We start from the raw sequence: 14,141 nt of genomic DNA on the forward strand, positions 1-14,141 counted from the left end.
ACCACTTGAGCCACAGCGCCACTTCCGGCTTTTTTTTTCTTTTTGCTTATGTGGTGCTGAGGAATCGAACCCAGGGCCTCATGCATGCAAGGCAAACACTTTACCACTGAGCTACCTTCCCAGCCCAGACTATCTTTTTCAATGATAAGTTTTGTCCATACAAGTTTTTACCTACCCAGAGCCATAATGAATGAATTTGAGGACTCACTCTAAACCAGCTTTGATGGAAGAGCTCTAGACTGAGAGGGGGTCCGGCTTGAGGAGACTCTATGCAATGTGGGACATAGACCACGAGGGGATGCTGTCACCTTGTCATGCTGAATGAGCCTTTGAGGTGGCTCAGGAGAGGAGGCCACAGGGGGCCTCTCAGCTCCCCATTTGGTTAAGGAAAATGGTTTAGGTTTGAGCTCACCGAATGTGGCCCACACAGACAGACAGACCTCTCACAGTCTAGGTGAGTGGCTCTAACAGGGAATTCCTGGGCTTCTGCTTGCTTAGTGGGAAATGGAGCTGGGGGTGGGGGTGGGTAGAGGTCAGATCAGGAAATCGGGGAGGGGACAGGCCGAGGTGGAGCATCTCACTGATCAGGGGGGAGGGGCGCGCTCTGGGCTCCACCCTGCTGTGCTCTAGGGCAGAGGAATGAAGGATGCCAGGATGGAGGGTACAGCAGGAGGCCACACAGGGCAGGGAGAGTATGACAGAGCAAGCCTGGTGCTCTGAGCTGGAGGAGGCCGGAGCCTGAGACCCTGAGCGAGTGTGCGCTCCCAGGAGACCCACCCCTGAATGATCCAGAACATACCTTGGGCTTCTGAAGGTGCCATGGGCTCCAGGCTGCCCTGCCTGCTAGTCTTTTGTCTCCTAGGAGCAGGTGAGTCCTGGGCCCCTGGCCCCAGGGAGGTTTCCCTCCCTGAAACACAAGTCAGAGGGTAGGAGTGTGCCTTGGGAGGCCTCCTCCTGCGGTCTGACCTAGGCCTCTGTCTCCTCACTCACAGGACCAGCCGACTCTGGAGTGATACAAGACCCCCAGCACCTGATCCAAGTCCAAGGCCAGCGGGCCACGCTGAAATGCACCCCCATCTCCGGGCACCTCTATGTGTCCTGGTACCAGCAGACCCCTGGCCAGGGCCTGAGATTCCTGCTGTCGTATTACAACAAGGAACTGAGACAGAAGGGGGACGACCTGAGTGCTCGCTTCTCGGCACAGCAGTTCTCCAACTCCAGCTTGTGGCTCAGCATCAGCAGCTTGGAGCCTGGGGACTCGGCCCGGTTTCTCTGCGCCAGCAGTGAGCACAGCTGCGCAGGGCCGCCAGCCTGCGGTACCCAAACGTCCTGTCCCCGAGCGCGAGGGGACGCAGGTGCCCCGTGCCAGCCAGAGCTGCCTGCGGCGCCCTGGCGGGCCACGGGGGCCTTCCCCAGACTCTTGCTGCTGCTTACAGCTGCGATCGGCTCAATGCTCACAGAATTCTCACAGGGGAGCAGAATCAGCAACTCATCCCCACACCTGCTGGCTCCAGTGAACTCGTTTACTAGAAGTAAATTACCCAGGAGTTAACTGTTTAGACGACTGGCACTTGGACCGTCTAACAACATTAGGAGCGTTAGAAAGCAGTGATGGCCATGAATACCTCCTCCTGATTCCCATTCCAGTGCTAGCTCATCGAGACCATGGTTAGCTGTTTTCCCATCAATTAAAATGAGATTAACAATATCCATCTGTATAAGTCAGAGTTCTTTAGAGAAACAGAACATATAGAATCTATCTGTCCGATTATCTATCTCCATTATCAATCAATCTCTATAACTCTTCCTATATCTATCCATCTATCATCTATTATTTTTCACCTGTTAATCTGTGTATCTTTTTCTCCCTATATTTTTCTGTCATTTATCAATCTATTATCTAATCTATATAATTATGTATCTATCCTCTATCCTCTAGAAATCTTCTACCAATATATAAATCATCTATCATTTATCAATCTATCCATTATCTAATTATATATTTATCTGTATATCTACTATCTCTCTAGCATTGATAAATAAGTCTAGTATCTTTCTCCCTATATTCATCTATTTTCTTCCTGCTCTCTATCAATCATCTGTCTATCTCTGTCATTTATGGAATCTCTGTATCTCTATCTTATACCAATTTCTGTATCTATTTCTCGTTACATCCATGTATGTATGTATGTATGTATCTTCATCATCATCATTATCATTCACTGACTGATCTTCCTTCTGAAGGATACAGTCAGTACTCCCACAGGAAGGAGCAGTGGGTATTTTTACGAGCACCCAGGGAACACCAAAGCCTATCTACCGTGGGAGAAATGAGGAAAAAGATCCTTGGAACTGCAAGCTTGCATTTGGATTGACACACAGGGCAGTGAGGTTAATTATAACCCAGTTCTTAGTGCCCTGGCAGCTCCGTTCTTTTGAAGAACTTGTCAGCACCAGACTGACCTTAGTTCCTGCCACACTTTGGCCTGTTCCAAAACTATCTCTTCTTTCCCTGCTGTTCACTGAAGTGTACTGTTCAAGGATTATTCATGTAGTGTTGAATTCCATGATTATCTTAGGTATACCCAGCCTTGTGTTCCCCAGCGCTGCTCTTTCTATGATGGCTTATTGTTGTAGGATACCATTTAGTTTTCTTATAGGCATGTTTTCAGTATTTTGCCCACATATTTAACCCACTTATAATGTTATCTCTCAGTCTTTCATTGACTTATAATTTTGGAGTAACATTGTTGGTTTCTATTTTGTTCTTGTTTCCTCTTAGTGACAGAGAATAAAGTACCCTCTTACCCCCAATTCTAGTGCTTTTCTTCCTAACAGTTTACACTAAAAACGTATGTCTTCTCATTCCTCTGCTGTTTAAAGGAAAACAGACGGAGAGTATAGCTGGTGTGTGGCAGAAGCAGAATGCGGGTTTGGTGAAGCCCAGACACCTAAGGAACAGTCAGAGACCGAATTCGTGTTGGGGTTAGGGTTTCAGGAGATTGGTCTTAGAACTTTCCCCACAGTTCTGGAAATTTCTTCCCCATGACTATGCAGACAGTTCCCAGCATTCCTTGTACCACTGTTGAGGAAACAAGACTAAAACATCACCTGTTGGCCACAAGATGGCAGTGTGATGCCACTGTCCTCCAAAAATCTCTAGGGAGAGTTTGAAGCATGCGGCTATGAGCAAAAGGGTTAAAGAAAACAAGGGCTTGAATCCAAGGCTTGGCACCCGGGAGGAGGTTTTCAGTTATTGCTGTACTCCCCTGGAGCTCTGTGGGAGGGGGGGTTGGGGGGGATGCGGGGGTGCGGGGTCCCTCTGAACTTTGGAAGGTACCAGTTGTTGAACTTTTTTTAGGGCGGCTTTGATGTGGGGTAGGTGCAGAAAGAGGACCAACTGCCACAGATAAAGTGGGAAACCACTGGATTGGGGGGTCTCCGTGGCATGTTACAGTGCTCCCCACCCTCCCTCCCTGCGGCCTAAGCAATCACAGCCTAAGAGGAGGGGCTGGTCCTGCCTGAGACAAGAGGCGGGGAGGAGCTGTGGGCATGGAGGAGGACAGTTGCACCAGTTAGAGAGAGGAGAGGAGCTGCTAGCTCTCAGTCCTAAGCTCCAGCATTCTCTTGGCTTGGTTCCCTCTTCTTGTGACTTATCATGATACACAAACTCTTCTGTATTCTCCATTTTTCCCTTGGAGTAGGTGAGTCCTGGGTTTTTTGGAAATCTATGTCATGAGTTTTATACGGTTCCAACCTCAAACCCTCCATCGACAGGGAGTTGCTGATTCCTAAAGGATTGATTGCACCCTATGCCTCCCTGCCCAACAGGACTCACGGGTGCTGGGATCACTCAAACTCCGAGATCCCGAATTACACACACAGGAAAGAAGCTGGTCCTAGACTGCTCGCAGGATATGAACCATTTCTCAATGTTCTGGTATCGGCAAGATGCAGGACAAGGGCTGAGGCTGATCTATTACTCAACTGGCGTAGGCAGCATTGCCAAAGGAGACATTACGGAAGGATACGATGTCGCCCGACCACAGCAGGAGAGCTTCAGGCTGACACTGGCATCAGCCAGCCCCAGCCAGACCTCCTTGTACTTCTGCAGCAGCAGCAGTCACAGTACTGCGCCCGCAGCTGCTCTCTGCACAAAAAGGGCCAGCACACACCTTGGCCTTCCTGAGCCCAAGCTGCTCTTCCCAGATGTGAACTGGAGGGGCCTTGTGATGCAGGAGAGACAGAGAGAGAGACAGGATCTTCCTCCTTTTTCCATAGAGAACAATTCTGTTTTCTGAACTGCTTTAACTTCCCCGAGGAAGCTGGGATTCTCCATATTTCATACCATTTCCTAATCTATTATATCAAGTCATTTGCCTGATATTCCTTCCCCTCCCCCACCCTGCACCCCTCCAATATCTATTTACCAAACTGGCCAATCTACTGAAACTTGATGTAATAGCTGAATGATAAAATGGATGATGACTGGGCTGGGAATGTGGCTCAGTAGTAGTGGTTGCCTAGCATGCATGAAGGCCTGGGTTCGATTCCTCAGTACCACATAAACAAAAAAAGCCAGAAGTAGTGCTGTGGCTCAAGTGGTAGAGTGCCAGACTTGAGCAAAAGAAGCTCAGGAGCAGTGCCCAGGCCCTGAGTTCAAGCCCAGGACTGGCAAAAAAAAAAAAAAGATGATGACCGACTTTCCCAAATCACGATACTTACTGCAGCTTGTGCCGACTTTCACCAGCCCTGAGATTTCTTCAAAGTGTTCATTTACCTAATGCTTTCATCCTGCAACTGGTCCTTCTCTTTTTTTTATATCAACCTGGCTTATTGTTTTGCTGAATTTAGGGCTTTTATGTTTCTCTTACCGATAACTTCCCACATTCTCAAAATTTTGTGTATTTACTTTTGTTTGTGCCTTTGGTTATTTTTTTGATAATAAAACTTAAATTGGTCTGTAGCAAATACATTTGTATGGGACTCCCATTTTATGTAATTTATTTATTTACCTTGATGTAATATTTATTAAACTGTAGCTATGGAGAGGAATGTGCCCATATGAATAAATAACATTTGATTAATTTTAAAGACTCTATACATTACTGCAACTATAATTAAGTCACAATGAAGAACATTTCCATCACTCAAGAAAACATCTTCTTGCCTCTTTCTAGCCTGTTTCTCTTGAGAGCTGTGTTGGATGTACATCTGATTTCTATCACCATTGATTAGTTTTGTCTATTCTTGAACTTCACAGAAACTTAGCTTTAAACTACTATTTTATTAACTTCTATTCCTCAAAAATTAACATTTAAGAATACATTCAGTTGAATGAATCAGAAATTCATTTGCTATTGTTGAGTTGTGTTTCATTGTGTTTCTATTTTTTTTGCTGTTACCTGAGCTCTCTTTTAGTCAGCCTCTCTTCTCTTAAATTGTGTTTTTATTATATTTAAGTAGTACAAAGGAGTTGCAATTCAACAATCAGTTTATAAGTACAATGCATCTTGATTGACGTTCCATTGTATTTCTGTGCCATAGTCTGTTGTCCGTTCCCTTTGGAACACAATTCAACCTAATTACCTTTCAACAAATCAGTTTCTATCTGCAGTGCATTTTTATCACGTCCCATTGTGCTTCTGTGTTCCTCTGTGTGCTGTAATTTGTTACCTGTTACTACAGGCTTCCACCACTATGAGTGGAACTCCTTGGAACATTCTTGTAACTTCTTTGTGTTTTCATTTCTCGCAGGTACAGACATAAGTCTGGGATTGCTGCTTGGCATTTTATATGCACCTCTACACTAATTAGAAACACTTGAACAGTTTTCCAAAGTCCTACTCCTTTTACAATATGAAAGGACATGAGTTCTCTGACTCCCCATTCTCAGCAGAATTCATTTTCCTCAGTCTTCTTATTGTTATCCATTGTTTAGATCCTTTGGTGATTTTTCCTTTACATTTGCATCTTCAGTAATGATAGTTTTTGATGTGTTCATTGGTTATTCTCATCTCTTTTTGCTCTTAAATCTTCCCATTAAACATGATAACATGTTTGTTCTTGTTTCATAGGACATTTTGTTTTACTATAATAAGGGTCTTTGGTCATTAAAATCACTGAGATCCGTCTGAGGTGTAGCCTATGCCTGCAATCTTGAGTCTGTGGGAGGCAGAGATGTGAAGATCGTTGTAGAAAGATGGTTAGGGAGACACTACCCTAACGAAGAAATCTACTTGTGGTTGCCCATGTCTATAACCCCAGCTACACAAGAGATGGAGAACGATGGGCCATGACACAAGGCCAGCCTTGAGTAAAAACAACAGATCCTATCTGAAAAAGGGCTGAGCGGTGGGTCAGGTTGTAGAGCACTTGCCAAGCATATGGAAGATCTGAGTTTGAAACCTCAGGAGAAGAAAAAAGGGGTAGTGAGTCTGTCTTCTCAGAGAGTAGCCCACATTTTCATTGTTTTCATAAGTCTTTTGATAAATACGCTTACATATTTGTGAAGCCCAGCTTATAATAGTTTTCCTGTTTATGGTTAGTGCCCTTTGCATCCTAAGACATTTTTACCTTTACCAAGTTATTACTTACTTTCATACTCATTCTGTGTCAGTTTTTGATATCCCAAGAAAAGGCTCCACTACTAAAATCCCAACCTTCTTATCCTACCACACCTCATAGTTGCTGTAACTAGGATTGCCTTCCCCTCAGAAACTTTCCTTTCCTTTTATACTTTGCAGCCAGGGAGGGATGCAGCCACTGGGTGTGGAGGAAATACTCCCTGCCCTAGACTTCCTAGGCTGGGAGTAGGTGAGAATGTTTCATGATTTCTCTCTGCATCTCCTGTGAAATGTGTGTCTCTAAGTCACACTGTTTATTCTCACATTTAGCATTTCTCACCGTTTCTGCTAACTTTCTTAGCAATGCTAATTGCAGACTGGTAAAGACCTTTTGTTACTGCTAATTGCAGGATATTAGAAACCTTGTTAGATCTCATTGCAAATTCTTAAAACTTTTTCCCCCCACAAAATAATTTTCCCTTGCTGTGTCTTTTAGTTGAATCCTTGATGGAGCTGAGAGAATAGAGGGGATGAAGAATGATTTACTAAGATATGACAGAACTAAAGGAAACTGACAATACTCATTCTGGTCTTAACTAAGAGACAGAGGATTTGAAGCCCTGAACAGTTGGGCAATGATGTATTAGTAAAAGACTATCTACAATGTGCTGTATCATTTAGTAGAAAAAAAGTAGTCAGAAAATGCATAGCAGCAAGGAAAAAAATCCAGCCAAACTGTTGGTTTCCCACCACGTTTTATTCTCTTGACATTGTTTTCCCTGAGGATGATATTTTAAAAATGTTTAGTTATTATAATACTCTGGATTCCATTTCTAATGACAGGAATTCTCTGAAGGAATAAACACCATGTTGTAGAATGCTACACATGAAGACAGATGACTCTGAGGGTATAAAAGCCTGCACTAGCCAGCTCTATGCTATGAACTGATAAATGTGCAGAATTGGTTTGGGAGTGGGGATAGTTAGTCTTCATAACTTATAGACAGCCAGCAGCCCTTTACGTATGGTCCAAGGGACTAGTCCCTGGTAGCTCTCTGCCACTAGTCATTTATGGAAGTGCATGTGATAGAACTCTACAGAGAAAAGCTTGGCTGTGATCCAGCATGATAGAAACCATTGGAAGTACTTGTATGGAACTGGAAGAGAACGATTTCATCGTGAGCTCCTTGTCCTCAGCCAGTGTACAGGTGTCTACTTCCAGCAGGGAACCACACAAAGAGCCTATAAAGTAAGGAATGGAGGAGATGAGGACTCTTGGTCCTAGGATTGAAGCAATCCCTTAGGGGGATAACAATAGGAAAACTGGATGATACTCATCCAGTCAAGAGCATTAAAGCTAGACAAGAAGAACTCAGCCCTTATCTAAGAGCATGGACCCTGAGCACAGAGGCTCAGGCTGCTTTCTGCCTCTCTGGTTTCCTCCTCTGGTTGATACTTTGTCTCCTGGGAGTAGTTAGCTCTGCAGTGAAGAAAGTTCATCGTTCAGAAATTGAGCACCTTCACTATGGATGGATGGCCAGGTATTTTGGGATCAGTGCATACCTGGTGGAGGTGGTTTCCATTTTCATTCCCATCATCCCTGCCCTTCCCCCAAGTCATCATCCTAGTCCCTTCCAGTGTTGGCCAGGGACAGCATAGCCACTCAGAACTTCTAGAACATTCTGTGCCAGAGAAGCCTTCTTTGAAGTCAGCTGGCCTCATCCTCACCTCTCTGGCTGTGTAGGTGTGAGGAGACCTTTGACGCTGAGTCCGCCAAGCACTTCCGCAGGAATTACATATGCTGAGACTCTAGAGGTTCTGGGTTCAAAAGGCCAAGTTCATCTCAGAGAACGCGGAAGTCTCGATGTTCCTCTGCTCAGCTGTCCTGTGTGTCCCACGGGCAGGGGACTGTACAGCCCTGGAGCAAATCCCTGCTTTGGCAACTGCTCAGCCTCCATTTCTAAACCCTTCTTCTGTAGCCCTCTTTCCGCCATGCCCAGCGCTCCTGGACACCATCTTCACAGGGACCCCAAAAGAGGGTGACAGGGACAGATAAGAATGAACTCCATTCTCAGATCACCTATGTAAGTGATGCAAGCTGGAAATGTGTGAGCACCAAGTGGCACTGCTGAGCCAGAGAACTTGAGGTGCTGACCAGGTGACGGCATCTTCGGAGGCAGCCAGCGGGATGGCTTGTAGTGTGAACACGACACAAAGTCTCTTGATGCGAGAGACTCAGCAAGGGCTTCCTGGGCCAGCAGCAAAGAACCTTCTAGGTCATACGGGCTCTTCTCAACCTATGTGCCCCCTGTGGTTTTCAACTTCCTCACAAATCTAAGGCTAACTTCCCCACAGAGACAGAGAGTGTGGCTATTGTTTCTCAGGACAATGGTGTAGGCAGTGATGTTTTGAATTAGCCTAAGAATGAAAATGAACAATCACCTGCTCATAATGCAGACTGTTTACAACTCCAAGGGCCAATCTGACTTCTCATTTCTTTGTCCTGGTGAAACTTTTACTGCACTGTTGATTGTGAAGTGCTCTAACTCCTCTGACAGCAAGGCTTTGGAACACCTCTTCACTTTAAAAGCCCCCTTGAAAGGAAGAATCGTGATGAAGAATGGAAGACCAAAATCAGTATGAAGTTGATGAATTCGTGATCAATGGACACACTGTTTTAAAGTTCTAGAATGAATTGAAAAATCCAGGGTGGATTGATGTCTTCTAGTGGCAACTGTTCTTCCCTTCACCTCTAAAGATGAACTCAAAGCATGTTCAGGAGATGTTCTTGGCACCTCTCCCTTCTATCTCTCAAACAGTCCTCAGCACTTACCAAACATTAGACAGGGCCAGATCATGAATAGGGAGAGAAGTCAGAGAACTCTGAAAGGAGATGCCATTCATATTCTGGGTCTCTAATGTGAAACACTGGAGAAATATCTGGGTGTCAATGACCACCTGAAAGGAGACACATGAGGAGAGGGCCCAGAGACCCCGTGTGAGCTGTGGGAAGCAGCAGTGTGGGATGCGGAGGGGCTCCACCAGGCAGACCTCGCTCTGAATCAGCTGTGTGGAAATCAACGTCTGAGGAGCCATGATTTCTGCTTCTAAGCCTCGCCATTTTCTCCTCTTACTGACTGTGATCTTAATTCACAGTAATTTTTGCTCCTTCTTCCTGGCTCCTGATAGAAGGTGCATCTCAGGGCTGCTGGCATCTTTGGCTTAATTATTACCAAGTTACTCCAGGGCTCAGTGATGTCACTGCAGCACCACCCAGTGGGACAAGGGCTGCCCTCCTCTCCATGGCTACTTACAAAAGACTGTGATAGGGTGACTTCCTCCTCCTCCTCCTCCTCCTTCTCCTCTTTCTCTTCCTCCTCCTCCTCCTTCTGCCATGAGCACCAGGCTCCTCTGCTGGGTGGTCCTCTGCCTCCTTGGCACTGGTAAGTCATCAAGTATCACTAAGCAAGCAGTCCTGTTGGGAGTGTGTGTGTGTGTGTGTGTGTGTGTGTGTGTGTGTGTGTGTGTGTGTGTCTGTGTTTGTGTGTAATCATTTGAAAAAGAATGTCCTTCTGTATTCCAAGGTCATACCGAATCTGGGGTCTCCCAGTCTCCTCGACACAGAGTCACAAAGAGGGGACAGACTGTGCTCCTCAGGTGTGATCCCATTTCTGGACACCAGCGACTTTATTGGTATAGACAGACCCCCGGTCAAGGCCTAGAATACCTGACTCACTTCCAGTATGAAGTTGCTGCAGAAAAACCTGAGATGCCTGTTGAGCGGTTCTCTGCACAGAGGCCCAATGGCTCCTTCTCCACTTTGAAGATGCAGCCTGCAGAGCAGGGAGACTCAGCCCTGTACCTGTGTGCCAGCTGTCAGACACAGTGTGCCTCAGCCCACTCCTTCCTGAGCACAAACCATAAGGGCTCAGCCTCCTCCCACTTCCCAGAGACCCCAAACTCAGGAGTTGCCTGGCCTGCTCCTCTTCGAAGGGAATGAAGGATTTGGAACCAGAATGGAGATCTGACAGCAGGAGGACAGGAAATATCCACTGAATTACTACAACAAGGAATTCAGGATGGGAAAAAACTGGGGCTAAGCTTTCTGACGTTACAATTATAGTCAAGATTCAACGTCGGGGATTGGACTTGAAAGCTTAATCTCAAAGACAGTGAAAATATCCTCCTATAAGACTATAAAATGTTACACAATTGTAGCAAACTCCTGAGATAAATGTCACTAACTCACACATATAAAAATTAAAGAGTGAGCGAGCCGGAACAAAGGAACACTAAAGCAGTTGGTAGCTATCAGCCTTTTAAAAAATTGTAGAATGGTAAGTAAGAATTACCATCAAAATCAATTATCCACAAGCAACTGTCACCAATAGTAATACACATTAATTATGTCCATACAATGTTTTTAAATTTCTTTTGACAATCTCAGTCATTATTTAATACTCTTCTACTCATAGCAGGTTTTATACTGAAAATCTAATTTTGCTTGATTTTATAAAATACAACTCACATGAGGTGCTCAAGATCCAAACAACAGTTCCTCTGCATTGTAGGTTTCTTGGAGGCTTCTAAAGTACATGTGCCAATTTATACTCACACCAGAAGCATGGAAAACTTTCAGTTTGTTTTCTCTGTTTTAGATTTTCCATTGTTTGTTACTTGCACATTATTTGTTGCTAAATGTTTGCATATATTTACATAATACAGTGTGGTAATTTAATATATGTCCATCTTTTGAAGAGTTTTTAAATAATTTTTGATTAACCTATTGTAACTGCACAAATTGCTGCTTGCTGTAAATAACTATATCCAGTTCAATAATTTGAAAAACAAAAGGTCTTAAGAACCAATCTCTCCATTTCACCCTTTTTTAGTTTGCAATTCATATTTGTTACTGTTTTAAGAAAGTGCTATTTCAGAATGACCATGCTTTCTTGTATTTCCTTGTAAAATTTTTGAATCACCCCTATCACCACAAAGTCTCAAGTTATACTTATTAAATCAACAAAAGACAATAGAATTAAGAAAGTGGTAACCCTACCCCACAAGTTGGACTAACCAAACTAAGAAAGGCACTGGTGGTTCACACCTGTAATCTTAGGTACTCAGGAAGCTGAGATCTGAGGATCATGGTTCAAAGCCAGCCTGGGTAAGAAAGTCCAGGAGACTCTTATCCCCATTTAACCACCAGAAAACCAGAAGTGGCACCAAGGCTCAAGTGGTAGAGTGCTGGCCATGTGCTAAAGAGCTCAGAGATATCACCTAAGCCCAGAGTTCAAGCTCCACAATCACCACCACCACCACCACCACCAACAACAACAAAAGTAACAAGAAAGAAATGGAAGGAAAAAGACTACCAAAATGTAGACACCAGTACAACCAGGTAAACATTCAAATCACATCTGAGTAGTGTCAATGTCCTTATTAAGAAGTATGGAGGTTGGACCTAAGTAGAAGACCACAAACACAACAAAACAAATTGCAACAAATCTAGATGTCTCCTATAAAAACTTCAGTCCTCAAGTATAAAATAACAGGATAGGAAAAGTAAAGAGACAGAAAAAAGAACCATACTGATATTACTAGAGAAGATCAAATCAGTACATTATTATCAAATTAAATTTCAGAGTACAGCATATCATCTTGCAATTGAATAATATGTTTTATTATATATAATAAGGATGATATGTATTATGTCTACTCTACATTTTATATGTAAATATATATGAGACATGTATTCATAATTCAAATAATTTCTATGAATCAGTTAGAAAAAAAGAAATGATTCAACCTAAACACTAGCTAATTAGTGGTACAGGATCTTATGGAAGATACACAAGCAGCAGCTTCCTCCTCATATGACTGCTCCATTGGCTTCCACAGCCACAGAGAAGACTCCTTGACTGAGGGGATCCACGGTGCTTGCCTTCTGGGCATCAACATGGGTTGAAGACATTGACAGGGTCCCAACACACTGAGGACAACTGGCAAATACGACTCTCGGGTTTCTCCATTCTTACCACACTATTTGAAAGGAGGAAGTATTTTTCTTCTCATTATAGACAAGAAGGGCTGTTGCACACCTCCCCTACTTCCACAGGCAAGAGCTGAGACTGCAACAGGCAACAAAGGCCTCCAGGGCTGTCTGGGGGCTGGCAGACCCTGGGGGCAGCTCCTGGCTCAGGCAGTAGAGTGCAATTCCAGTAATGAGCAGAGCTGAGCACCAGGGGCAGTGTGGGCCCACTGACCCAGCTGCTGCCTGACTGGGAGAGTGTGGGTTCAGCCTTGGCTTGTGGTCCCAGGCAGGGATGTGTTTAGATAAACAGAGGGAGTGCTGACCCAGGAGGGGAGAATCCTGATGCTCACACATCTACTGGTGGGTATCACAGAGGCATCCACGAACCTGGTCCTCTACCTCCATCTCACACATTTCATGGGGCTGAGATGGAGCTTGTGTGGAATGGCCCAATCACCAGGCCAGGTGGAGAGAAAGGAGCAACTTCCTCAGAGGACAGCTGCAGAAGCTCTGGGCCAGGACATCTGACCCTGATTATGCCCTGATTTGTTCAGCACAGGTGGCTCCCCCTGTTGGTCAGAAGCTGAGCTGAATGAGGAAAGGTGTGCCCACTAAGCATGTCAGGGGGCATGGGATCTGTTGGAGCATCAACAAGGGAGGCCTCACACTGGGGACACACCTGACGTCACTTCCAAGTCCTCTGAACAGACAGAAAGGAGGAGCAGGACAAACAGCAACTGTCTCCGTCTCTGTCTCTGTCTCCGTCTCCATCTCCCTCTCTCTCTCTGTCTCTCTCTGTCTCTCTCTCTCTGTCTATCTCTCTGTCTCCCCACACCCCTCTCTCTCTTTCTCAGACCTGTGACCTCAGTAGGGAGATGATGCCTGGGGCTGCTCCCCTGGACTCTGCCCCAGGCCCCAGGCTCCTCTGTGGTGTTGTCCTCTGTCTCCTGGGAGCAGGTGAGTCAGGGGCACTGGTGGGGCAGAGCCTGGTTGCTGGAGCATCCTATGCCCTCCTGGGCTAGGCCTTCATTGCTGTCTCTTCCTGCCCAGGTGTGGTGCATGCTGGGGTCCTCCAGTCCCCCAGACACCTGATCAAAGCCAAGGGAGGAAAGGCCACTCTGCAGTGCTCTCCTGACTCTGGACATGATGCTGTATACTGGTACCAGCAGGCTGAGGACAAGACCCTCCAGTTCCTCGTTTCCTATTTTGGAGAGTCAGAGCTAGAGAAAGGAAGCATCCCTGGCCGCTTCTCAGCTCAGCAGTTCAGTGACTATCACTCTGAGCTGAACATGAGTGCCTTGGAGCTGAGGGACTCCGCGCTGTATCTGTGTGCCAGCAGCTTGCACAGCCCTGCACAGGGACTGGCTTTCTCTACCCAAACCTTCCTGCCCCAGCTGAGGATGTCACTGAGGGAGGGGTGGGGGTTTGAGGCCCAGCCTTCGCAAACCCCAGGAGCCTTCTCCAGCTGTGGTAACCCTTCTCTGTCCTGCCCAGCTCAGACAGCTTCTGAGCCTTGTATTTCCTAACTCTCTGGACTGTCT

General features: G+C 45.5%; 2 gene segments (V, D, J or C); both read left to right on the top strand.

The window, feature by feature from the left end:
• LOC105989484 overlaps positions 1 to 14,141 on the top strand; it is a 32,483-nt gene that overhangs the window by 3,612 nt on the left and 14,730 nt on the right.
• Positions 426 to 2,799, top strand: LOC105989520. The segment is given in 3 exon segments: positions 426 to 454; positions 769 to 868; positions 993 to 2,799. Coding segments are annotated over 2 exon segments (645 nt in total).

This window comes from Dipodomys ordii, unplaced genomic scaffold (assembly GCF_000151885.1).
Source record: "Dipodomys ordii isolate 6190 unplaced genomic scaffold, Dord_2.0 Scaffold56, whole genome shotgun sequence".
Lineage (NCBI taxonomy): Eukaryota > Metazoa > Chordata > Mammalia > Rodentia > Heteromyidae > Dipodomys > Dipodomys ordii.